The sequence below is a fragment of the Macrotis lagotis genome, chromosome 5 (genome assembly GCF_037893015.1).
Source record: "Macrotis lagotis isolate mMagLag1 chromosome 5, bilby.v1.9.chrom.fasta, whole genome shotgun sequence".
Lineage (NCBI taxonomy): Eukaryota > Metazoa > Chordata > Mammalia > Peramelemorphia > Peramelidae > Macrotis > Macrotis lagotis.
The window spans coordinates 107,873,369-107,897,985 of NC_133662.1; the positions used below are offsets into that span (position 1 = coordinate 107,873,369).

Consider the following 24,617-nt stretch of genomic DNA (forward strand, 5'->3'; position numbering starts at 1 on the left):
TTTCACCTTCATCTCTGTCTGTCTACTCATATCATTATCCTAGTTTTTGCCTGTTACCTCTCACCTGGGGGTGTTGCAACAGTTTTCTAATTGATTCCATTCTCCTAGCATTTAATACAATATCCTATACAAGGGAGAAACAATATTTATTCAATTGAATAGATAGCAAATGCTATAGAACCGATCAAATTCAATTTTAGATATAATTTCTTTTCTCATCATAAACATTTATTTAGTACATTTAGCATACAGAATTTTGTGACAAGTTTCTGAGAATGCAAAGAGATATGAACCTCTGAAAGAAGAAATCTATGTGGTTCAGAAGAACAGGGTATTGGACTTGGGAGTCAGTCATCATTTTGACTCTAGGCAAACCACTTAACCTCTCTTTGTCTTGTTTTTCCCAGCTATAAAATGCTGAAAGAATAGTACCTCACAGGGTTGTTGTGAGGATCAAATGAGCTAATGAGACACTTTACAATACTATAAACTTTAAAGTACTATATAAAAATATTAGGCATTAATATTGGTTAGGGAAATATGCCGTATATACATTAAAATGATGCTTTTAAAAAATTCAACAAATATCAGGATTAGTGAGTTATAAAGCTAGAAAAGTAGGTTAAAAAGCACTGATTGAGAGCTTTCCTATTTTTTGTAAAGAAAGCAGAGAAAAGACATGCTCTTTAAAATAAAACTGACCATCTTTGCTGATCAACTGATCCATTCTTAACTCTCTATTTCTGTTGAGGACACTATTCTTCTTTCACTCACCCTGGTTGACAATTTTGGAATCATCAATGACATCTTTTTTTCCCTCTATCTTAACCATCCAAATTAGTTGAGATATTATATTGTCTTCATATCTCTTCTTCCAGCTGTCCCCCTCTCACTATTCACATAGTCAACATTTGATTTGATGCCCCAATCTCTTCTTCTCTAGAATAGCTTGTTTTTGCAAGGCAAACGGGGTTAAGTGGCTTGCCCAAGGCCACACAGCTAGGTAATTATTAAGTGTCTGAGACCGGATTTGAACCCAGGTACTCCTGACTCCAGGGCCGGTGCTTTATCCACTATGCCACCTAGCCACCCCTAGAATAGCTTCTTGATTGGTCTCCTTGTTTCTCATCTCTCTCTTTTCCAATTCATCCTTTTCAGAGCATACAAAATATCCTTTTTGAGGCACAGGTCTGAAGTCATTCCTATGCTTAAAAAATTTCAATGGTTCCCCACTATCTGTTAACACACACACACATTCAAAAGTTATCTTTCCAACTTTCTGTGATACTATTGTAACATATCAATCTCCTGTGCACTCAACTCAATAAACCACTTCTGCTATTCATTCAATTGCATAAACCATCCCCCACACCTGGGAAATGCACTGTTTAATCTTTCCTGTTTTCTTTTAATTAAAAAAAAAATTCAGTTAACAGTCACTTTATCTCACTTTAACCTTCCCATTCCCTGAAGAAGAAAAACAAAATCTTTACTAAATTTTCAAAATAAAAATAAATTTCTTTATTGGTCATATCCAAAAAGGTCTTATTGCATGTTCAATATCACTCTGTCAGGAGTCCTCTGGAATTATGGTTGATAAGTAGATTGCTTAGAGTTCTCAAGTCCTTAAAAATGTTCATTTAAAAAATGTTGTTGCTGGGGCAGCTAGGTGGCAGGCATAGTGGATAAAGCACCGGCCCTGGAGTCTGGAGTACCTGGGTCCAAATCCGGTCTCAGACACTTAATAATTACCTAGCTGTGTGGCCTTGGGCAAGCCACTTAACCCCGTTTGCCTTACAAAAAAAAAAACCTAAAAAAAATGTTGTTATTATGATAGTATAAATTATTCTCCTGACTCTGCTGACTTCACTCAGCATAATTTCATACAAGTCTTAATTTCTCTTAAACTGTCCCTGCTATCATTCTTACAGGGGAATAGTATTCCATTATGGATATACCACAGTTTGGCAATTTCCTTATTGATGGATGCCCCCTTAGTTTTTAATTCTCTTCCACCACAAAAAAGTTATAATAATATTTTTTGTATATAAAGATCCTTTTCCTCTTTATCTGATGACTTTAAGGCTTACTGGTGGTATTGGTGAGTCAAAAGATACAAGTTCAATGGCTTTTTTGGGATCATTTCTGCCTTTCAGAATACACACACACACACACACACACACACACACACACACACACACAAAACGCTCTTTCAAGTTTCAGCCCTTGAATTGGCCCTATAAGAAGAAAATATACCGTCTTCTAGTACAGAGATTATTCAGTGTGGGACATTGCTTTCCAAGTGTCTTATATGACATTTAGCATTTTATTTCTCAAAGAATGACTGATTATCATTTAATCATAGAATATTACAGCTGAAGGAATCTTAGAAATCACCTAATCCATTCCTCTTATTTAACCAGGGAGGGAACTGTATCAGAGAAATGAATTGATAATCAAACAGACTATCCAAATGACACCACTCTTCTTTCCAATCCTCTCTTATATACAACACGTTCCCCAAAAGGGTTGAGAGAAATGCTTGCATCTTAACGTCCTTCATTCATTAATAATCCAAAACCAAATCATGACTTTTTAAAAATAGTATCATTGATGACTCTCACTTTTTCTCCATTTCTATCTGATCATCCCTAGATCAAATTATTATAACATTCCTTTTACCACTCTACTATATGCTAATTCCTAAATTAACCCTATGTTTTTCAACTTATTTCAAATTATTTCTTCTTCCAGCCCAGGATACATCATTGTTCAAATATTCAACAATGGTTACCACTGCTTTCCAAATGAAGAAAAGAATTTTGAGAATATACCATAAGGCCCCTCTTTTTTCCTCTATTTCTTCCCCTTCTTTTCTATTCCAAGTTACTTTGGATCTCTCATATTATTTCCCTCTCCTTTATTTTTTTTCACTTTTCCTCTTTCTCACTAGTTTTCCTGTTTCTTTGTACTCACAGCTTTTTACATCCTTACATATACCATTTCACACTCCTTAAAAAAACCAAGTCAATTACGTTCTCATCTCTCTTAATGGTTTTTGGAGTCATACTACCATGAAGTCTTTCTTAATTAAAGAGTGGGAATAATTTGTTCCTGATTTTGTTGCCTCAGCACAAAAGAAATAACTTGAAATTTCAAATACAATGTATGTAGTCATGTATGTCTTTATTGTTGTTGGTACAAGATTTCCTATTCACTTTCTGTGTGTCCCTGGGTGAAACACTTGGAGCTGTTATGAAGTTTAGACTTTTCATGTCTCCCTAATGATACAGAGCTAGGGTGCTCTAGATTGATGCATAAATCACGTTCCTATAACTTCTGTCTCGGAATCACTTATTTTTTTCATTCATTCCTTGGGGCATTCACTGAATAACCATTTTAAGTACCTGCTCTGTGTAAAGCATTGTGTTTGGGGAAACACAAAGAAAATAATACAGTCCCTGTCTTCATGGAACTTAAAATCTTGTACAACAGTCAATGGTGCATGGCAGTGCTCCATAACTGGAATCTTATATTTATGTTCATATTCTTATTCCAGTAAAATCTTTTATTCAAAAACTTTTTTAGTTATGAATTTAATAAACATAAATATTTTCTTGTATGAAGAAAAAAAGGAATCTATTGCAAACCATGAATCTCTACGTACAATTGGATTTTATATTATGTTAAATTTTACAAGGTAATCCCAACACTGCCCTGCTGATCTGTTTCTTCTGAACTTAACCTTTTTATAATATTTCATTGGTAGTCCTTTTTTCCTATTTTTGGCATCCCTATACTTCTTCACCCTTTACAACTCCTCCCCAATGGGGAAAAAAAAGCCCTCTTTTAATAAATAAGAACAGTCAAGCAAAACAAATCCACACACTGGTTGTGTTTGAAAATATGTTTGATTCTGCATCTCCTTAGTTCATCATGATTCCTCACAGGCTGTGGTCTGTTTTCATCTATAAACACTTTGAAGATAGAGATTCTGTGATTTAAACCATCCTTTATAATGTCACCTATGTACACTATCTGATGGTGATGACAAAAAGGGCAACATTGTATGTAATGTACCTCTATCTGCAGAAAGAGAACACTGAAACTGAAGACTGGTGTGATAGTCATCTAGCTTAACAACTTGCCAGATATGTAATGTAAGTCACCTTAACCTCTGAATCTCAGCTTTTTCAAAATGTGATTAATACCAACTAACCTGCCTACTTCAACAAATTGTTCCTATGTAAATGTAAAGTATTATTATTATTTATTATTATTAAAATAATAGAATAAAAAGAAAAGATATATTCAGTGGTCTTATGTAAATTAACATGCTCACATATGAATAAAACAATGAAAAAAACCTTTTTAAATGTTTGCTTATGTACCAAGAACTAAACAGAAAATTTCTTAATCTTTGATCATGATTATTTTCCCACATTTCAAAATTAAGTATAATCAATAATTAAATCTCTCTATAGATTTATATGTTTACATATATGCAGATAAATATATATGTAGACAAATACCTAAATATAAAATTCACTTACCTTTGAATAGTTTAGGCTTCCTTTTTCTTGAGCCTTAAATAAAAAAAAAACATATAAATTAAAATTTTGAATATTAGATCATCAAAAATTATGCGGCAATCTTTGCTTTCCAAGGAACAAAGCTCAATCACTCATTTAAAAAGTTGTTAAAATGGATTATTTTAAGAATCTAAATATTTTCTTCAGGATTTAGAACCAAACAGTATCTGGGTTAAATGCTTCTGGGTCTATGAACTTTAGAGCATTAGACTATAGGATCACTACAGGAGACAACAGATACAGTTTAGATAACTTAAGCATTTTTCTAGCATATAATACACATCAAAAGCCTCACAGAAAACCTGAAATATCCACTTCTGTGTTTATTAAAACCTGTAGTTATATCCATGTGGCACCTGTAATTCAGGCCACAACAACATGGGTGCAACAACATGGGTACAACTCAAGCTTCAAAGGCACGTTTTGAAACGGGTTTTGACATTGTGTAGACTGAGCTTTTTCTCCAACGTTGCAGGAACTAAGCGCACGGGGAACAAGAGCATCACTCAGTTTTGCCCCCTTTCTCTTTTGTGTTAAGAATATGAATATACATACTTAGCTGGTACTTGAATATTTGTGGAGTTCAACTATGAAGTCTGTAGTGTTGAGGTTTAGTTATCCATAAGTAATTTGGAAACTTCAAAGCATTTACATTCTAAGATACCTTCTCTGCTATCTTCTTCCACATTCATTCTCTCCAACATGGCTAATACTCTATTTTATGAAATTGTTGTTTTTCCTTCATTCTTGAAGAAGACCATGACATCATGGAGGTGAAAGAATGACAATCATGTGAATTTGGGTGAGGGAGTGCTGTGCAAAGACAACAGCCTCTCTTTCTCCTCTGGATCATCTGGTTCCCAGTGGCTAGATATGAATCAGAATGACTGGAGATGGTCCTGGTTGTGAGGCAGTCAGGTTAAGGGACTTGCCCAAGATCATGCAGTTAGGAATCAAATGTTTGAGGCCAGATCAGTGCTTTAACCACTGAGTCCCCTAGTTACCCCCAATGAAATACCACTACAAAAATAACTAATGACAATAAATTTCATCAACTCCCAATTCCCTTTGGAAAGTTCTGAAAGCAGAGAATTAAGTAAACATTTGGGCATGATAGTCAACATCTTAACTTGAATTGAGTCTAAACTTGTCTTTTACTCTTGGCTCAATCTCACTTCAATTTCCTTACTACAATTAAGATTTTGATTCTGGATAAACATTTACCCCAGAGGGCTATTAAAAAGTTTTGTGAGTCATAAAATCATAGATACAAAATCAATCTGCAGTTTTTGTGAAGAAAACAGTGAAAAACATTAGTAAAACTTGAAACCTAAATTGCTAATTTTATCACAACTTGGGGGAAAAAGTATGAAAGAATATAATTAATCTAAATGCTTTTCAAGATTTTAGCAGCACAAATTTTAGTAGCATAAAAACTGGTGCCAGTTGATATCTGCCACTTGACAATGGAATATCTGATATGAAAATTGTTTTCACAGCAAGTTTTTACAACTGATGGGCAGAAAGTAAATTGAAATACTGATTCAAGAATAGACAGATAACCCTGAAAAGTGACATCATTTCTTCACTTAAACTAATTTGGACATAATAAGGATCTTCTATCATTGTCAGGGTATTCCTTCTACTACTATAGTTTGAGAATTCTTGTAACTGAAAAATTCACTAACTCCTGGCCAATCTAATGATACTTCTCTCCAAACGTAGTAAGGGCTAGTCCTCACACAAGCATCATTCTATACACTTTCCATTTTGAAAAGATTCTGCACTTCATTGGCATCATCTTTAAGAACTCAGAGTTTCTCCTATACTCTGAAAAGGTCACAAAGGAAAACTCTTTAAAAGAGGTAGTTGTTTTTTTTTTTTATTGTTGGGCAAATGGGAAAGGATCTTTTGCATGTTTTTTGTTTTTTTATATGGACTTCACATACTTCTAAATACATCTATGGGTTAGAAACTCATTCCCCCCCTTTTTTGTTTTCTAACATACTATATTTTCTAATATACTATATACAAATGGAGTAAGAACTAAAAAAAAACAGAACAAAGAGGGAAGACAATGGTTAAACTACTTCAGTTTAAGAGTTCTTGAAATAAGATGTTCAGGTTCTTGGTCATAGAATTCAGATAATTCAATGATTCTTGATCCCCCCCCCCCTTCTATCTTGTTTTCTAGGTCAGTTGCTGTTGCTCTGAGACATCTTATATTTTCTTTTATTTTTATTCCTACCCTTTTTTTATTTATTATATCTTGATGCTCATAGGATCATTGGCCTTTATTTGATCCATTCTAATTTTAAGGGAGTTTGCTGCTTGGACAAAATTTTATATCTCATGGGAGATATTAATTTCCTTTTCAATTCTTTTTTCCATAGCTCTCATTTCTTTTTAAATTTTTTCCTTAAGTGGTTTCTTTGCATTTATACACACATTTAAAAGTTCCTTTTTCAAACTCTTGCTTCATCTCTTCAAGGAATTCTATTTGACTTTGTGTATAAGCTATTGTTCACTAAAGTGTGGCATGCTGATGTTTTAGAACCATTGTCTTCTTTTGCATCTGTTTTTTCAGCATCATTAACACTAATAGTTTATTATGTTGGAATATTTCCTCATCAAACTTCCTGATTTCAGACTTGCAACTAAGGCTGGCCTCTGCCATATTTCTGGAAGGAAAATCTGTTACTGCTTTCTTGGAATGTTGAGTACTGTGTTGTTACAAATCTTAAGGCTATCCTGGGGATTTATAAGTGTTCAGTGCTCCCTAAGTGGTATGACTTAGGGCAAAGTCTGATTGCTACCCCCTGACCTGAACTCTGCAAATTTCTGACATGGGTTTGGGTCTGTGCATGAATAGATTGCTACTGGACTCTATCCCTATGAGTTACAGCTAGAAGGTTCATATTGGCTCAATGGCAGAATTGTGGGCTCCTCTTTGGTTTGAGATTCCTGTCATTATCCCTCTGGAAGTTGGCCTAGATATTGGGACTGAGATTCTATTCTGCCCCTGGGTTCTGAGCCATACCACTTCTTCCACTCACTTTTGAACTTTTTTTTTTTGGTAGCTATACCTCCTAGGGCCTACCTACCTACCTGTGGACTATACCACGCCCCTGTACAGGGGTATGGGTCTATGATCCACTCTTGCCCTGGTGCTCACCTCTTCCTGGGAGCTGGAATGCTCCAAGGGGTGCAGTATACTCTTGGCTCAGTCCTGTCCCCAGTATTTGTAGACCTTTGTCTGTCTCCCTATGCTAAGTTGGGTTGGCAGCATTCCTCCATCAGGACTTAGTCTAGTGTATTTTCTGGATCTGTTTGGAAGAGAGTTCACCTATCACTCCACCAACTAGGCTCCACCTCTTCCATCTTTCTGCTTATGCAGTGACTGTCTCCTCCCTCATCCTTCACCTTCTCCTCATTTCTGTTTTCTAGAGTCCCTCTCTCCTTTTGTGTCAATCTGATCTCCCCACTTGCTGCTAGTATTCTCCTTTCCATAAACTACTTTGTTTAGATGTGTGTGTGTGTGTGTAAGGATTGTTGTACTCTTTGTATCTGTATTACCAATGTCTTATTCATAAATATTAAGTGCTTATTATACATTATTATATATTATTATACATATTGATTGTTACTATTAATTTTAGTCCTTGAGTAAGAGAAAGCAGTATAACAAAATAGCAAGAGTTCTAAACCAGAACTCTAGGAAGCCTGACTTTCCATCTGCCTCTGCCATTTTTAATCTGTGATTTTGGGAAAGTTGCTTCACCTAGGAAGACTTGTATGAACAGTCAGAATCGTGAGTAGAACCAGGAGAATAATCATACTATGATATTAATATTATAAAAATGAAAATTCTTTTTTTAAAAGGTTTTTGCAAGGCAAATGGGGTTAAGTGGCTTGCCCAAGGTCACACAGCTAAGTATGTATTAAGTGTCTGAGGCAAGATTTGAACCCAGGTACTACTGACTCCAGGGCCAGTGCTTTATCCACTGCGCCACCTAGCCGCACCTTAAAAATGAAAACTCTAAGACATAAAAATTCTGATCAAAGTAATGGTCAATCAGGAGACCAGACTAATAATGAATAATGCTGCCCACCTCATGGCACAGAGGTGATAAATTAATATATAGAATAAGACAAACCCTTTTGAACCTTGCCAATGTGTCAATTTGTTTTGCTCAATGCTGCTTATTTGTTACAGTGGTTTTGTATTTTTTTTCCTCTGAGGGATGGTTAGAAAAAAATACTTAATAATTGAAACTTTTTTTTAAACAAAAGAAAGCTATTTTCTATTTTTTTTTTGTTGGGCCACAGTTGCCCCACTTGTAAAAGTAAGGGGTTCATTTAAATTCTCTCTATTCTTTAAGCTCTAGAATTCTATGTGGACCAGGGTTATTTTCATGACTAAAGGAAAATAACTAAATAAGCTCTCTAATTTTTCTTTCTTTTTTTTTTTTTTTAGATTTTTGCAGGCAAACGGGGTTAAAGTGGCTTGCCCAAGGACACACGGCTAGGTAATTATTAAGGGTCTGAGACTGGATTTGAACCCAGGTACTCCTGACTCCAGGGCCGGTGCTTTATCCACTGTGCCACCTAGCCACCCCCTCTCTAAGCTTTAAAGAGGATAAAATACTCTATTTTTCCTCCTTTTTATGACATCTTCCAGACATTACGTATTTCTAGAAAAAGAAGATAATATTAAAATAACTTTTTCACTGGGGCTCAAAATAGGACAATATTAAATAAATGCAAAATAGGAGGGCATTTAAACAGACTGCAGGCATAAGCTGCTTCATGGTGCATCTACAGAAGCAACTTTAAACTTTATTCCACACAGAGACTCCCTAGAGGCTTCTTTACAGGGGTCTCTTAAAGGGACTCAGTCATCTTTTGGACACTTGTTGAAATGCTTCTTGCCAACTGAGGTCATGGGAAACACAAGTAATTTTTTTTTTTTATCAATCTGTAGTGGTTCACAGAGAATGTGTGGTTGGAACCTTGCATTATCTTGAAAAATGTGAAAGTCGACAAGATAGTGTACTAGTGTTCATAACTCTGCAGACTGCTCTCAAATAACTGCAGTCAGCACTGTAAAATAATATTCTTTACAAACAGACTTAAAAAACTGGTGCTTTTGACTAAGAGGATGTATAAAGGGAGTAATTCCAAAGGTTTATATACTAGTCTCTATAGACCAAAAGGAGATCTCATTTTGGTAAGTAATGGACATACAATGTGGTCTTTTACCTTAAAAAACAAATGCTTTTTTATGTCTGTTAACAAAGAGGAATTGGGTAACATAAATGAACCGTCTCCAATTTCCAAATGTTGTTATCTATGCAGGTGAAGGCTTTTTTCTACAAGCAGGAAAGCAATATTCCATAATATAGAGAGAGCTGAGAAACTGATCATCTGTAGCTACATTAACCTTCTAGACAATCTGATAGCCAGATTCCTGAATAAAAGTGATATATATATATGTATATATAATATATATATATATATATATATATATATATATATATTTCTTTTTTCTCCTAGAAGATCTTCATTTCTGAGCCTTCTCATATAATAATTTTTCTAAGGGTTTCTTTTTTCCTACACATTGGCAAAATTTTATTTTAAGCAAAATAAAATCTTAACTATAATGAACAATGGTGTTGGAAAGATTTTTTTTTAAAAGGAAGAATTTCAATACAAGAGATTCCATGGAGGTGTCTAAAAGAAAAGGAAGTATCAAATGCATCCAGGAAAGGCTTTCCTGTAGAACTTCTATATGGGGTAAAATTCTTAGGTCAAAGTCTTATTAAGGCAAAGCTAAGCCTGGGAGAACTAAAATTAGAGCAGCCAGCTGTGTTTTGGTTTGGAAGATTATGTCCTTAGCCACTGCTGATGTGATCAGATGTCTAGTACAGAGATTACCAGACTATAAAGGAATGCTCCTCTGCTAGAGGACTTTTAAGTTTCCTCTTCCACTTCTTTCTTTTTAAATTTTTTTTCAAATTTATTTAAGGGAATGGGATTAAGTGATTTGCCCAAGGTCACACAGCTAGGCAATATTAAGTGTCTGAGGCCAGATTTGAACTCAGGTCCTCCTGACTCCAGGGCCCATGCTCTATTCACTGCACTACCTAACTGCCCCTCCTCTTCCACTTCTGATAACCGTAAGAGAGCCAGGGCCAAAGAGCCCAAGACTGAAAGAGGAATGAACTATTGTAAGGTTGGTTAAATGGTTTTTAACATATCCTTCCCCAAGGGAAGCTAATCAATTTTTTGAAATTGCAAAATTGGCTCACTGCCTTATGGTTAACTTTTCAGTATTCACTTTAAGGAGGAGGAAGGAAGAGATAGAAGAGATTTCTGAGTCCAAAAGTAAAGCAAGGTGTTCTAGTATACACACAGCAAGTCTCTTCCTAACCAAAGCTTTTCTTTTACATTTTTTGAGTCCATCTTTCCTGCTACTATAATTCTAGAATCTAGAGAATGGAAGTAAAACAAACAAACAAAAAAACAAAGCTATAGCAAGGATAGAATCTACCCAGGTCTCCAAAAGTTCTAGAACAGAAAGTCAGACTGGCAGCAGAATCAAGTCAAAACTCTTGCTAAAGGAGCACAAGGGATTTAGCCAAGATCATCGAGGTAGCAAAGGGCAGAGTGTAGACTCAAAACTTGGGACACCATCCTCCTAGTCACCTAGGCTCATAAAGTAGTTATCATTCTTATCTCCTCATTCACTCCCATCCCCAAGTCTCATATTCAATTTTTATCTAAGACTTGCCAAATTTGCCTTTAAAACATCTCTTGCATATGTGCCTCCTTATCTCCTCTGACATTTCAACCACTCAAATGGAGGCTCTCACTACCTCATGCTATTTCAATATCTCGGGGGGGGGGGGGGGGGGGGGGGGGAGTTTGTTGTGCCTGCCACAAGTCTCTCTCCACTCCAGTTCATCCTCTACTCCATTGTCAAAGCATGGGTCTGATCATAACATTATTCTGCTCAACAAACTTCAGTGGCTCCCTATCACCTCTAAATATAAAATCCGGTGTTTGGTGATCGGCTCTTTTTACAACCTCCCATCTTTCCCTTTTCCAGTCTTCTTACACCTTATACTCCTTCTGATAATCTTCAATCCAGTGACATTGACCTCCTTGATTTCTCCTCAAACAAGACACTCCATCTTCTGTATCTTCCCTGGAAATCTCCCATGCCTAGAATGTATTCGGTGTCTGTCTGTCTCTCTCTCACTCGTCTCTGTCTCTCTCTCTCTCTGTCTCTCTCTCTCTCTCTCACCCCCCCCCCCATCTCTGTCTCTAGGTTTCCCCTACTACCCTTCAAGCTCCTGCCGAAATCCCCCTGCTCCTTCTTAATTCTAGTATCTCCCCTCTGGTTATTATCTTCAATTTATCTTGCATACAATCTGTCTGTACATGCATATTGTCTCCCCCATTATACTGTGAGCTCCCTGAAAGCTGATGAATATATTATTGCTCACATAAAGAAGAGATGTATCAGGGTGGCAAATTATTCTGCCAAAAAATAAAAGATGGATTATCTTCAAAGGGACTCATGTAGCTAGCTGCACAGGGAACTCTTAGATGAAGCAAACATTTTTAAAAGAAGGTAACAGAGAAGCAATGTTGTATAATTGAGAGAGTACTGGACTTGGAATCAGACAATTACTAGCTTCATGACCCTGGATAAATCATTTAATCCTTTGGGCCTCAGTTTCCTCTTCTATCAAATGATGGCATTGGACATGATGAACTCTCATGTCTCTTCTAGCTCTTAATCTGTTGTAAGACTCTATCTACTCTATAAATAAAGACTTTTAGCTGAGAGTGATTATAAGGCAATGCTAAGTGACAGAAGAGCATCAAAAATGCCAAATCCCAGAGAAAAGGTTAGCAGAAAGAGTTGGGCTCGCTCGCTCTCTCTCTCTCTCTCTCTCTCTCTCTCTCTCTCTCTCTCTTAAAGCTATGTACCTGGGAGAAGAAATATAAAGAAAAGTCAGGATTGTTGTCTGGAGGAAAAGAGGATTTAATTAATTAATAAGCATTTATTATGTACTGTCCTCTGGGAGCTTAAGCTTTATTAGGGAAACTAAGCCCAAGTCTATTTTCAACCTGGGCTCAAGATTTCAAGCATTTGTATGATTTTGTTAGTAACTTCACTTCTGCATGGGCAACTGTGCATATTTGTGGTCATGAGCAGTACAGAAAAAAAATAAGAAGCACAAGCTTGTGGAATGATTGTTTTTGTTTTAAGAATTTTATCTGTTATACAGTATTTATGTTCCTCTAGATTTCATGCATTATGAAGAGTGTCTGAAATAAATTTTTTAAAAATTGAGATAGCACAAAAGTCACACAATTTTAGGAAATTACTTGTGAAAAAAATGTTTTACATATTACAAATTTTATTTTGTATACTACATTTAAGGGTTTTTTCCATGGTAATTGTGCTAGAAAAAGCAAATATTATCAGAATTAATACTTTCTTAGGCAGTAAAATATATTTTTAGCATTCTCAAGTGAAAGTTTACAGTTTTTGGTGATTATTGAGACTTGGTTGATTTCCCAAAGGTTCAATATATCAACATTCATGTTTTTGATTTGTACCAATTTCTAGGAATATTTCACCCTGTGAAAGTTGAATATTATCTCTTTATATATAGAACTAATGAGGTGGTCTTAGACACCTTCTAGCTATGTGATTCTGGGCAAGTCACAACCTCCCTCAGTCTCAGTAAACTTATCTATAAAAAGGGGATAATGATATTTCTATCTTCTAGGATTATGAGAATAAAGTGAAATGTCTGAAAAGTGCTTTGTAAGCCTTGAAACATTATGTAAATGGTAGCTATTATTATTATTAAGATCTATATAAAATAAAATGAAGGAAATTTTGGGGAGAGGACCTAGCTGCTGGAAGAATCAAAAAGGGATCATGTAGAAAATAGACCTTAAACTAAACTTTGAAGGAGGCAGGGATTCTAATCCCAAACTTGGGCAGAAAGCTTATGTAAAGCATGGAGATAAAGCAGGAAGCCCTGTTTGAGGGACAACTGAGCCAATTTCACTAAATAAAACATAAAAGGGTAATAGTTTGATAAATCTCAATTTTTCTTTTGTAAAATGCTTTAAATGCCAGGAGGTTGATTTTTTTTATCTTTTAGGCATCAGGGAGCTGCTGAATCTTCTTAAGCAGGGCATGCTATATGCAAACTGCAAACTCAAGCAATTGATAAAGATAACTACCCTTAAATTGATTTTTTTCAAGAACTTATGTTTGCTATCACTATACTCTCAGTAAAGAGTTCAATTATTTTGCATTTTATATGTTTGTGTGTGAAAGCAATGTTTTTCAAGTTAGAACAAAGAAAATTGAAATGTTAGCAAAAGTGATGGTAGGAAGAAGGAAAAACAACTCTATTTCCTATTTGTTTCTTTCCTTTTTTAAACAGAAAGAATAATATGCAAACTGTATAGGGTAGAACACATTCTTGATTAGCAGGAACTTGAAACAAAGGATAAAGTGAGGAGATGGCTATGAGAGCATCTACCTACCCTTAATGATTTCACCTGATCTGCATCAAATCCAACTCAAGGTAACTTCTACTGCCATTTCTGAATGATTGGCAGTGACCTTGGAAGAACTATGGAGAATGAAAGAGGTACTAATGCACTAGAGATGAACAAGGTTGCCGGTTTTCAGAACGGGGAAGAAGGTGGATCTTCCCATTATGAAGCTGGAAATGTGAATTTCCTGGCAAAATTCTAGAACTCAGTATTAAAGAAATGGTTCATGAACATTTGGAAAAGGAAGCAGCATTTACTAAGAACCAGCACTGGTTCATGGAGAAGCAGTCATACATATCTGATGCTAGATTACCCTGATGCCCCATACTATCTGAATGTCCACTTCTGAAAGGGATATGCATTACAAGGTAGCTGTAAGTATATAAATGTTATAGCCTCCTAATTGGTCTTCCTAACAAAAGTCCTCCCTTCCATTTACCACGTAAGTGTCAAAGTGGTATTCCTCAAGCAAAGGTCTGGTGATGTCACTTTCCTTGATCAATAAATATCAATGGCCCCTTATTACTCCTGGGACCAGATTCAAGGTCATTGTTTTGGTATTTAAAGTCCTTCACAATTTGCTTCCAACTTATATTTCTAGGCTTATTCTACATTATTCTGCTATATCCATTACTCTATAGTGCAGCCAAACTAAGAATTCTTGCTATTTTTACACAAGATGTTCCATCTCCTATTTCTGTGCCTGGCATGCATTCCTTTCTAACCTCTTCCTGTTAGAATCCCTAGTTTCCTTCAAACTTCTACTTCCAACATGAGACTTTTCCTGATCCCCTTTGCTGCATCTACACTAATGACATACATGTTGTTTTATTTGCTAGAAGCAGGCTGGAGGGCGGGCAAGATTTCATTTTTGTCTCTTATCTACTGGCATAATGCCTAGGTACAGACAGTACTTAAAAATGTTTATTGATTGATTCTTGATTTTTTAGTCTCCCTCACACTCCATGTATAATTAGAGATGTCTTATTGATTCTAGCTCCACAACATCCTTCGAAAAATTCCCCTTGTCATCTCTCACCTGTGCAGTTGTACTACCCTAATTGGTTTACCTGCCTCAAAACTCTAAGCCAGACTCCAAAAGGCTGACAAGTTGATATCCTAAAGTTCAGAACTAGTCTTAACTCACCTATTCACAAACCTTCAGTGACTTCTTACTTTTTCCAGGAAAAATATAAATTTCTCTGTTTTGGCATTTTAATTCCTTCTCAATCTGTCTATAGCCAATCTATCCAGACTCCTCCTTTCAGGCAGGCATCAGTTCAGCCATACTGGTCTCCTGGTTCCTTGTGCCCACCTTTCCATCTTAGCCTCCTCATCTTGTTACAGGATGCTATCCCCACCCCCAATTTTGAGTCTCCCTAGTTCTCCTGCAAGGGTCTGTTTAACTGTGACTGCCTACAAACAACAGCCTTTCCTAACTTGACTCTCCCTCCAAATTAATTTGTATTCATTTTTCTGTGTACATGTTGAGTCCCTCTAATAGAATATAAGTTCCTTGAGGATAGAACTGTTTCAATTTTGTCTTTGTAGACCCAGAGCTAGTAGAGGCCTTGATATCTAGAAGGTGCTTAATAAATGCTTACTGAATTGAATTAAATCATGCAAAGGTCAGGTCATATGCTAAGTTTGGGGAGCCACAGTTTACTGAAGATATCAACAAACCAGGATAGTCAATAAGCAGTTATTGAGTTGGATTATAAGGAAAGCTGAGTGCTACAGAATTAGTGCTTTTGAATTGTGGTGCTGGCAAAGATTTCTGAGCATCCCTTGGATAGCAAGGCAATCAAATCAGTCAATACTGAAAGAAATTAATTTAGGCTTTTCACTGGATAGTCAACTACTGAAACTGAGCCACAAAATGAAAAGATGTGATTCACTGGAAAAGAACTCGATGTTGGGAAAGAATGAAGGCAAAAAGAAAAGGAGATATCTAAGGATGAGATGGCTAAAGAATAATGAACATAAACGAATGATCAACAGAAAAATACAAATAAAGGCAAAAGCAGCTCCTGCCCTTCAGAAGTTTACAATTTAATGGGGGAAGACAATATGGAAACAATTAATTAAAATTAAGATATAGAGTATATAAATAGAAGGTAACTTCAGGAAAGCCCCAGCATTAAAGGGGAGCTATGAAAGGCACGTTGCTGAAGGTGAGACTTTAGTTGAGGCCTGAAGGATAAGCCAGGGAATCCTGGAGGAGACAAGAATTTCAGGCAGGGAGGACAACTAAATAAGGAGTGTAGTGGAAAGTCCTGAAACCATGACATAAGAAAATTAGTTGAATGTCCTAGAGATGTAAATCTTGGGCACATGATTTTAAAAGCATCCTGAAATATTTCAAGTGCCATAATGTACAAAAGGGGTTAGATTTGTTTTCCTCAGGGGTAGAAAGTAGTAGGAAGAAATCATAGGAAGAACTGTGTTAATATAAAAACCAAATCAAAACAAGCCTCTTTAAAAATTGTAGTATTTGGAGGTGGATTCTATAAAAGGTATTCATGCTTCAGGAATGGGTTGGACTAGATGACTATTGAGGTACCTTCTAATTCAACAAGTCTACAATTTAAGTGCTTATACTATCAACATTCATTATAATCTGAAGGAAGGGAGTTATCATCTGAAGCACTGATCTTTAGAATAGCATGTGTGAAGACTCACTCAATAAGTGACTTGTTTTCTATTTGTATGTTTAAAAGAATGGAATTGTTATTTTTTGTGCATTCAAATTATTCTCCAACTTACAAGCACAATCAAGAATAGTTTATTATAGATTTTTCAATGAGAAGTAACAGTGGAACATCTGGTTAACAAGTTGTATGTAAGAATTTGTAAGAGATAACAGTCTTAGTTATAGTTATAATAGAGTTAGAATGTCACAAACTCATATGACGTTTCAGTACTTTTAGGATTGGCTAAGACAACATAATCCATTTTTATTTCTGCACTAGTTTACAGTGGAAGGAGCAAATTAGAGAGATTATTAAAAATCCAGGATGCTGACCTGCAGTAAGGAGCATCTGTACCCCCTGGGAGAGACAGAGTTCTGTGGTTCTCTGAAGATGCTCACTTTCTTTTAGTGGAAAGCAAAAAGATAAGTAGCTAATGACTTCACCTCCCTAAGAGTGAATTACTTATTTTCTATCTGAATGGCTACAAATATGTAATTTTCCTTCCTTGGCTACAGATTGCCATTTAAAAATAAGTTATTTAGTCCTATACTCACTATTACAGAAATAACAGTGTTAATAAGAAACAAATACATATAAACAACTTCAAGGCTAATCTGATATCTGATCATTTTCCAATATCCACTTCTCAAGAGTGCTAAGTAAAAAGAGTACCGTTTTGTATTTGTTATTGTTTGAGGTAGTGTGGAAAGCAGACATGCTCAATACAAAAGTACCAGGGGACAAAAATTATTTTATGACTTCTCAGATGACAAAGTAGGATACCATGAAAACATGATTTCTTCCTTATTGATATAACTAAGTTACTAACTTTTCTCCTTCTATAGCGTGAACATGGGTAATGGAAAAAGACAACGGATCAAGAATAATGAGATCCAAGAACAAATTTTTGTAGGAGGTAACCAAAAATATTGGATTGGCTGAAATCTACACAAGCATGGTCAATGTAAGCTAAAGTTTTCTATTCTTTCTTTTACAACAATCAACCAGCAAGAATTTGTTTAAGTCAACCATCTAGAAGCATGTGGTAACAGTGCTAAGCACAAATGATACAAAGGCAAAAAAAAACATAGCCCCTAAACTCAAGAAACACAATATAACGGTGGCGTCCAAATCTAAATAACGAACTTTACACACAGAAGATTTACATAGAGTATATGTAATCTGAGAGAGAAGGCATTAGCTAGGGATCTGAGGGGTAGGGCTTGAAAGACCTCTTACAGAAGAAGGGGTTTGATCTGATTAGTAAGGATCAGGAGGAGAAGGTGAGGAGAGAGGGAAACACATATATGTAGTAGGAAGATGGAATATTGAGTGTAAGGAGGTAATGCCATGACAAGCATGTGAACTAGATTTGAGGGACGAGATGTTGTACTAAGTCACCAATCTCACTTTCTTCTCTAGAATTATCCGAGTCCAATGGCTAGATATGAATTAGGGCTAGGAAATGGTCCTGAATGTGAGGGAATCAGGGTTAAATAACTTGCCACGGTCACATAGCTAGTAAATGTCAAATGTCTGAGGCCAGATTTGAAGTAAGGTCCTCTTGACCCCAGGGTTGGATTCCTGGGTTCAAATCTGGCTTCTCTGTGACGCTGGGCAAGTCACTCAATCCTGTTTGTTTCAGTTTCCTCATCTATTAAAACAAACAAACAAAATGAACTGGAGTAACTTTGTTAAGAAAACCCCCAAAAGAGTCATGAAGAGTAAAATATTACTGAAACAAATGAGCATCAACAGGTCAAATCAAAAGGAACTTAAATTTTTAGTAACTGAACTCAACTTTCTAAGACTTTAAATTGTAGAGAAAGCACCAATATGTTTTGGGCTTAGGGAGTTACTTTACCTGTATCCTTTCACCAAGGGGCTCACAGGTTTAATTTTTATTTCTACCTAACTTTCTCTATTTCTCCTATAACTCCAGGCACTGGAAATGACTACCTACCATTTCATTAGTTATCTACCTTAATGAAATAATTGTCCAGATGCATATTATAATCTATATTTTTCATCCATTTTAAAAAAAATAAATATAGCTTGACAGATCTGCTGCTTTACTATAAGTTTCTGCAAGAAGTCTTGAGACTTAATGTATGCAGTGTAATGTCATCTGAGAACAAGAAAATTTGGACCACCTTACCATCCATAGAAAAACTGTCTTTTGTTGGGTCTTTGTGTAGAACCTATTTCATGAAACTACTGAACAACCCTGGTGAAAATATCTCTCTGTAAAAACCCTTCATTTTATAAAATGATAAAGATTTTGACAACCTAGTGAAAGCCTTGGTAGGTTCTACCAACGTTGAAAACAGACTGTCATTCAAGTATCAGTTTACCACAACAAGGTTCAGAAGATATGGAGTCAGAGGCCCTGGGTTCAAATCTCCTTTCTGCTAGTTTACTCATGTGTCCAAGAACATGTTACTTAACTCAAATGGCCCTCAGTTTCCATTTCTGTAAAATGAGTGAGTTGGATCAGATGATTTTAAAGGTGACTTCCATATCTAAATCTGTAATTCTATAAAGATCACCTCCTAAAGCAAGACAATATATGCAAGGAATATTCGTAGTAATAAAATCATGTGTTGTGGAAGAATTGAAATATTAGAATTTTACATCTATATCTATTCATAGTGAGTTTACTTTAATTTAGAAATATATTGTCAGTTCTTGTTCTACTTTCCAAACAAAATATAAAATTTGAAAATATTAGCCTGTAATATTATTATAATACAATTAGAGCAAGCAACATTATACATTTCTGGATAGTTGGATTTTTTTTCCTTCCAGCTGCCAGAAAGAATACTGCAACAATCTGAAGCCATAGAATCTAATGATGTCTTAGATAAGAGGGAAAGATTTTGTATACCTCATTTATTGGGACAACAAGGTAGTTAAGTGAGAGCATTAGGGGATGATATTTAAGAACCTTTCCAGTTTCAAAATACGATTCTTTATCCTCCCCTTTCACCTCCTTTTTTTTCCCCTCTCAGAATGCCTCAGAGCTCACTCAGGGTCCTAGTTTGTTTTAAAATAACTCAATGAGTTGACAGACGGAGCTCCTGGAATTCTGCAGCCTGTGCTAGAGTCTACAGATGGGAAATTGCAGTCAGTTAAAGGGTGGTGCTATTACCATAGCACAATTTTTGAAAGCCTTTGGAAAAAAAAAAACCTGAATTAATTAGCATTCACCACAGGCACTAGCCTTGTGTTGCAGTACTCTAGGACTTAGATAATAAGAGAACGCAGAATTATAATTTTCTGACTTTTAAATGACAATGTTTCGATTCATTAAAAATCTAGGTTTCTATGAAGAAGAAATTGTACCTGCTCCTTGACAATGCTCTCATACAATAGAATGACAGTGTTTTAAGCCATCATGAAACATATATTGAAATAAGTCAAACACTACAAGCATCACTCTATATAGAATTAATTTTAGTTTACCTCTCTGATCTGTTTAATCCACATTTCTCTTCCAAGAAATTCTTGATGTAAAACTACAGGAGCTGAATTTAAATTAAATGCTATGGAGTCACCACACTTCTCTCTAATAAAAGGCTGGAGGTCAGAATTTATCTGGAGAGAAAAGATAAAAAGAGTTATGGTAGAACAATATAACCATAAACAGTTATAACTAGTATATTTTAGATATGAGAAGAGACATTACTGTAATTGAAAAAGACTAAAGAAAGGACTTTTTAAATAAAAATATTTTAGAGATGAATGTTTTGAAATATATTAATTTTCAAATTTATTTGAAGCTATTTTTTCCCTTTATAGCTCCCTTCGAACTTTTATTATTATTATTGTTATTATTATTATTTTTATGTTTTTGTAAGGCAAATGGGGTTAAGTGGCTTGCCCAAGGCCACACAGCTAGGTAATTATTAAGTGTCTGAGGCTGGATGTGAACTCAGGTACTCCTGACTACTGGGCCGATGCTCTATCCACTGCGCCACCTAGTTGCTACCCCCCTTTTTTATTATTAAAATTAGAAGCAAGGATTTGGTAAGCATATTTTATTGGTATAATTCTACATATTTTTAATAAATATTCTCCTCAAATCTGTTTGGTTTTATTATAAGAGAAAAAGTATCACTCCCACCTACTAAGAAAAATTCTTTTATTCCAGTGAAATGTTTGAGTAGCATAAATTCTAAATATAATTGGAAATTATGGATATACAAAAAAATGAACCCTGTTGTTGATAATATCAGGGTCTTTGCTTTATTTTGCATATTGAAAAATAAAGATTAGGGGGCAGCTAGGTGGCGCATTGGATAGAACAGGGAACTGAGTCACAGTCAGGAGGACCTGAGTTCAAATCTGAAATCAAACACTTAATTGCCTAGCTGTGTGGCCATGGACAAGTCACTTAAACCCATTTCCTTCAATAAATAAAATTTTTTTTTTAAAAAGCAATGATTGCGGGGCAGCTAGGTGGCCATGGAGTCAGGAGTACCTGAGTTCAAATCCAGCCTCAGAAACTTAATAATTACCTAGCTGTGTGGCCTTGGGCAAGTCACTTAACCCCACTGCCTTGCAAAAAAAAAAACCCTACAAAAAAAAAGCAATGATTGGAACTAAAGTATTTTCATTTTTTTCGATATACCTCTAAGCTTTCATTAACTTTCCTGAATTTCTAATTTTTAAGCAGACATAAAGGAATAAGAAAAATTTCCATTCTCTTGTGAATGTCCTTCCAATTTTGTGAATGGAAGCATTACTCATTATTAAATAATTTCCAGTAGTTCTGTCAGGATCCACTTAAGGCAGTAAAAGAAAGACATTTCAAATACAGTGTAAATAAATGGTGTCTTTTTATGAAAAATATGCTTTTCTATATTACATAATAGATAAAAACTAAATGATTGAGGAGTCTTAAGTACATGCTAAACATTTCTGAGACTTTAAGGGTCATTAGGTCCTAAAAGTTTTCCCATATGTCATTTTAGTTATTTAAACACTGGATACAGAGAAAGGGTGTGCCAATACCTTATGACTCATAGACATGTGCTTTCCATACTGAAATGCCATATCCTGGACCTCAGTATCATGCTTTGCTAATTCCATTGCAGCTTGGCAGCTTTTTGCTAGCAAGGCACTATGGGAGAGAAAAATCTGCTCCTTCCAAGTTGATATTCCGACATCATCTGTGATACAGTTTTCCTGAAAATTTAACAAAAGCCAAGATGAAAAAGCTTTAAAAAAATGTTTTTTTTAAAGCGGCTCAACTGTTTCAGTTCTTGAAGAATGATAGGACCAGGGAACAAACAATGCAAACTATTTCTAACTTGTAGGTGATAAAAATGCCAAGACATGACCCCAAGTGAACCAGTCATTTCTTAAAACAATGGAGAAGTTGACACTAAAGGAAATGTTGCGGCAAATATCAATTTCAGAGCCAGGGAACTATTACCTTTAAATGGATAACCCAGAATAAATGGAGATGAAATTAAGCATCACAGGGCTCAGAAGCAACCTCCTTGAAGATAGAATTCCGTTGTATTCCCTCATCTATGAAACCTTGTATAAAACTCTAACTACCAATGAGAATGAAAAGGACAAGGGAATCATGAAAATAAATTCTCTGGTCCCAAAGTATCTGAGACATGGATTATTTCATACAAATACATCAATGCCAGTTGCCATAAGACATGGCAAAGATGTTTTTATTTGCTTCTAGTTTGCTTCCAGAAAACCTGATTTCTTCTTTAAACTATAAAAACCACAAAATTCAACATAAAACAAACTGAAAATGAACTATTATTTGACATTTGATCCTCTATCACAAAATAACTTTAAAACCCTGACCAACCAGAATTGTCAATAATTATTAATTTTTAAAAAAAATACTCATTTCTACTTTGAAGAGAAGGGGAAAATAAGAAAAATAAGTTTATTCCAGAGTTCAGAAAGCAACAACCTCTCCCCTTGAAAAAAAAAGTTCTTCTGATGCTGAGTGAGACGAGCAGAACCAGAAAAACACTGTACACTCTAACAGCAACATGGAGGTGATGATCCAACCTTGATGGACTCGCTCATTCCATCAGTACAACAATCAGGGACAATGTGGGGCTGTCTGCAATGGAGAATACCATCTGTATCCAGAAAAACAAGGAGTTTGAACAAAGACCAATGACTATTCCCTTTAATTTAGGAAAAAAAAAAGAACTGATGTCTTTTTGTCTGATCTTACTATCGCTTATACTTTTATGTTTCTTCTTTAAGGATATGATTTCTCTCTCATCACACTCAATTTGGATCAATGTACAACATAGAAACAATGTAAAGACTGACAAATTGCTTTCTGTGAGGGGGTGGGGGGAGGGAAGTAAGATTGGGGAAAAAATTGTACAACTCAAAATAAATAAAATCTTGAATTTAAAAGAAAAAGAAAAAAGTTCTTTTTGGGAGGAATAGATAAAATTATTGGACTTAAGAGTCATAAAGGTCTAGATTAAAGTGCTCATCCTTACCACACTTAATTACATTTAATGTTTGTGAGTCTTAGTTTCCTCATTTATAAAATATACCAATTAGATGAGATAATGCCTAAGGTCATTTGTAGCTCTGGCATTCTGAGGCTATGATTTTATATTCTGGGCCTTAGCATATAATTCAATTCAATATGTTACAAAGGGTGGAGAATGTTTCATTTAGGGTTGAGATCTGCTACTAAATTCAATGAATCTTTCCTATGCCAAAAATAACAAAGTTTCATCAGAAGTATTCTTTTCTGGTGGACTATACTACTAATTTATATTGATAGAATGTTTCAGCATCTAACAAGAGCTTTCCACCTATAATCCCTGAGAGGTAGATAGTATAAATATTCCTCAAATGAGGAAATTGAGCCTTGCACAGATAAACTGACTTATCAATGGCAGAGGTAGAACTCAAATATGAAATTCTGGTTTTAAATCTTGTTTTTTCATAACTACTCAAAGTTGTACAAGAGGGATGTTGTTCTATAAATGTCAGTCTTTTCCTTTGTAAAATGAGATGAAATACTTTCCATTGCTCAGAGCAGAAGGTTAGCACATTCCTCCATTGAACATGAATGGGAGAGAGAGAATTTCTTTTTTTTTTTTTAAGGTTTTTGCAAGGCAACGGGGTTAAGTGGCTTGCCCAAGGCCACACAGCTAGGTAATCATCAAGTGTCTGAGGCTGGATTTGACCTCAGGTACTACTGACTCCAGGGCTCATGCTCTATCCATTACGCCACCTAGCCCCCCCACCCCGAGAGAGAGAATTATGGTTCCAGACATTTTTTAATAAAAACTTCATAGGAGTTACTATATAAGTTTAAAAAAAAACTCAACAAGAGTAAAAAATAGTTAGTCCTGTTTACTGTTCCCTTTATTTTGTTGTCTTTATTTTAGCAGTCTGTTTCTCACTTTTCTCTCTTTAATCTTTTCCCTTTTCATTTCCTTCCTTTTTGACAATTACAGAGAATTGAAATCTATATGAAAATTAGTATCCTTTCTTTATCAAGAGTTTTCTGTTTTCTCTTAAAAGTGGCTAAGTAGACGATTGTCTATTTTGCTTAAAAACTTCTACTCAATGGCTTTTGCCTTATTTCGTTTTTCTGAGGGTCACCTGGCTTTCAATAGATAAAAAGGATTCCCCAAGACTTAACATCTTCTAAAATGAAAATAAAGTATAATTTGAATTCATGTTCAGAACAGGGAGCCTCAGGTTCCCTAATATT

The 24,617-nt window shown here is 35.4% G+C and overlaps 1 protein-coding gene across 1 annotated transcript in view; it reads right to left on the reverse strand.

Annotated features, from left to right (window-relative positions):
• The window catches only part of PDSS2 (decaprenyl diphosphate synthase subunit 2), a 287,192-nt gene that overhangs the window by 30,399 nt on the left and 232,176 nt on the right, over positions 1–24,617 (reverse strand). The window contains exons 5-7 of the mRNA XM_074187281.1: positions 21,899–22,072; positions 20,348–20,479; positions 4,554–4,586 (exon numbers count right to left, since the gene is read on the reverse strand). Of these exons, the coding sequence (XP_074043382.1) occupies positions 4,554–4,586; positions 20,348–20,479; positions 21,899–22,072 (339 nt within the window). The remainder of the gene's footprint in view (positions 1–4,553; positions 4,587–20,347; positions 20,480–21,898; positions 22,073–24,617) is intronic.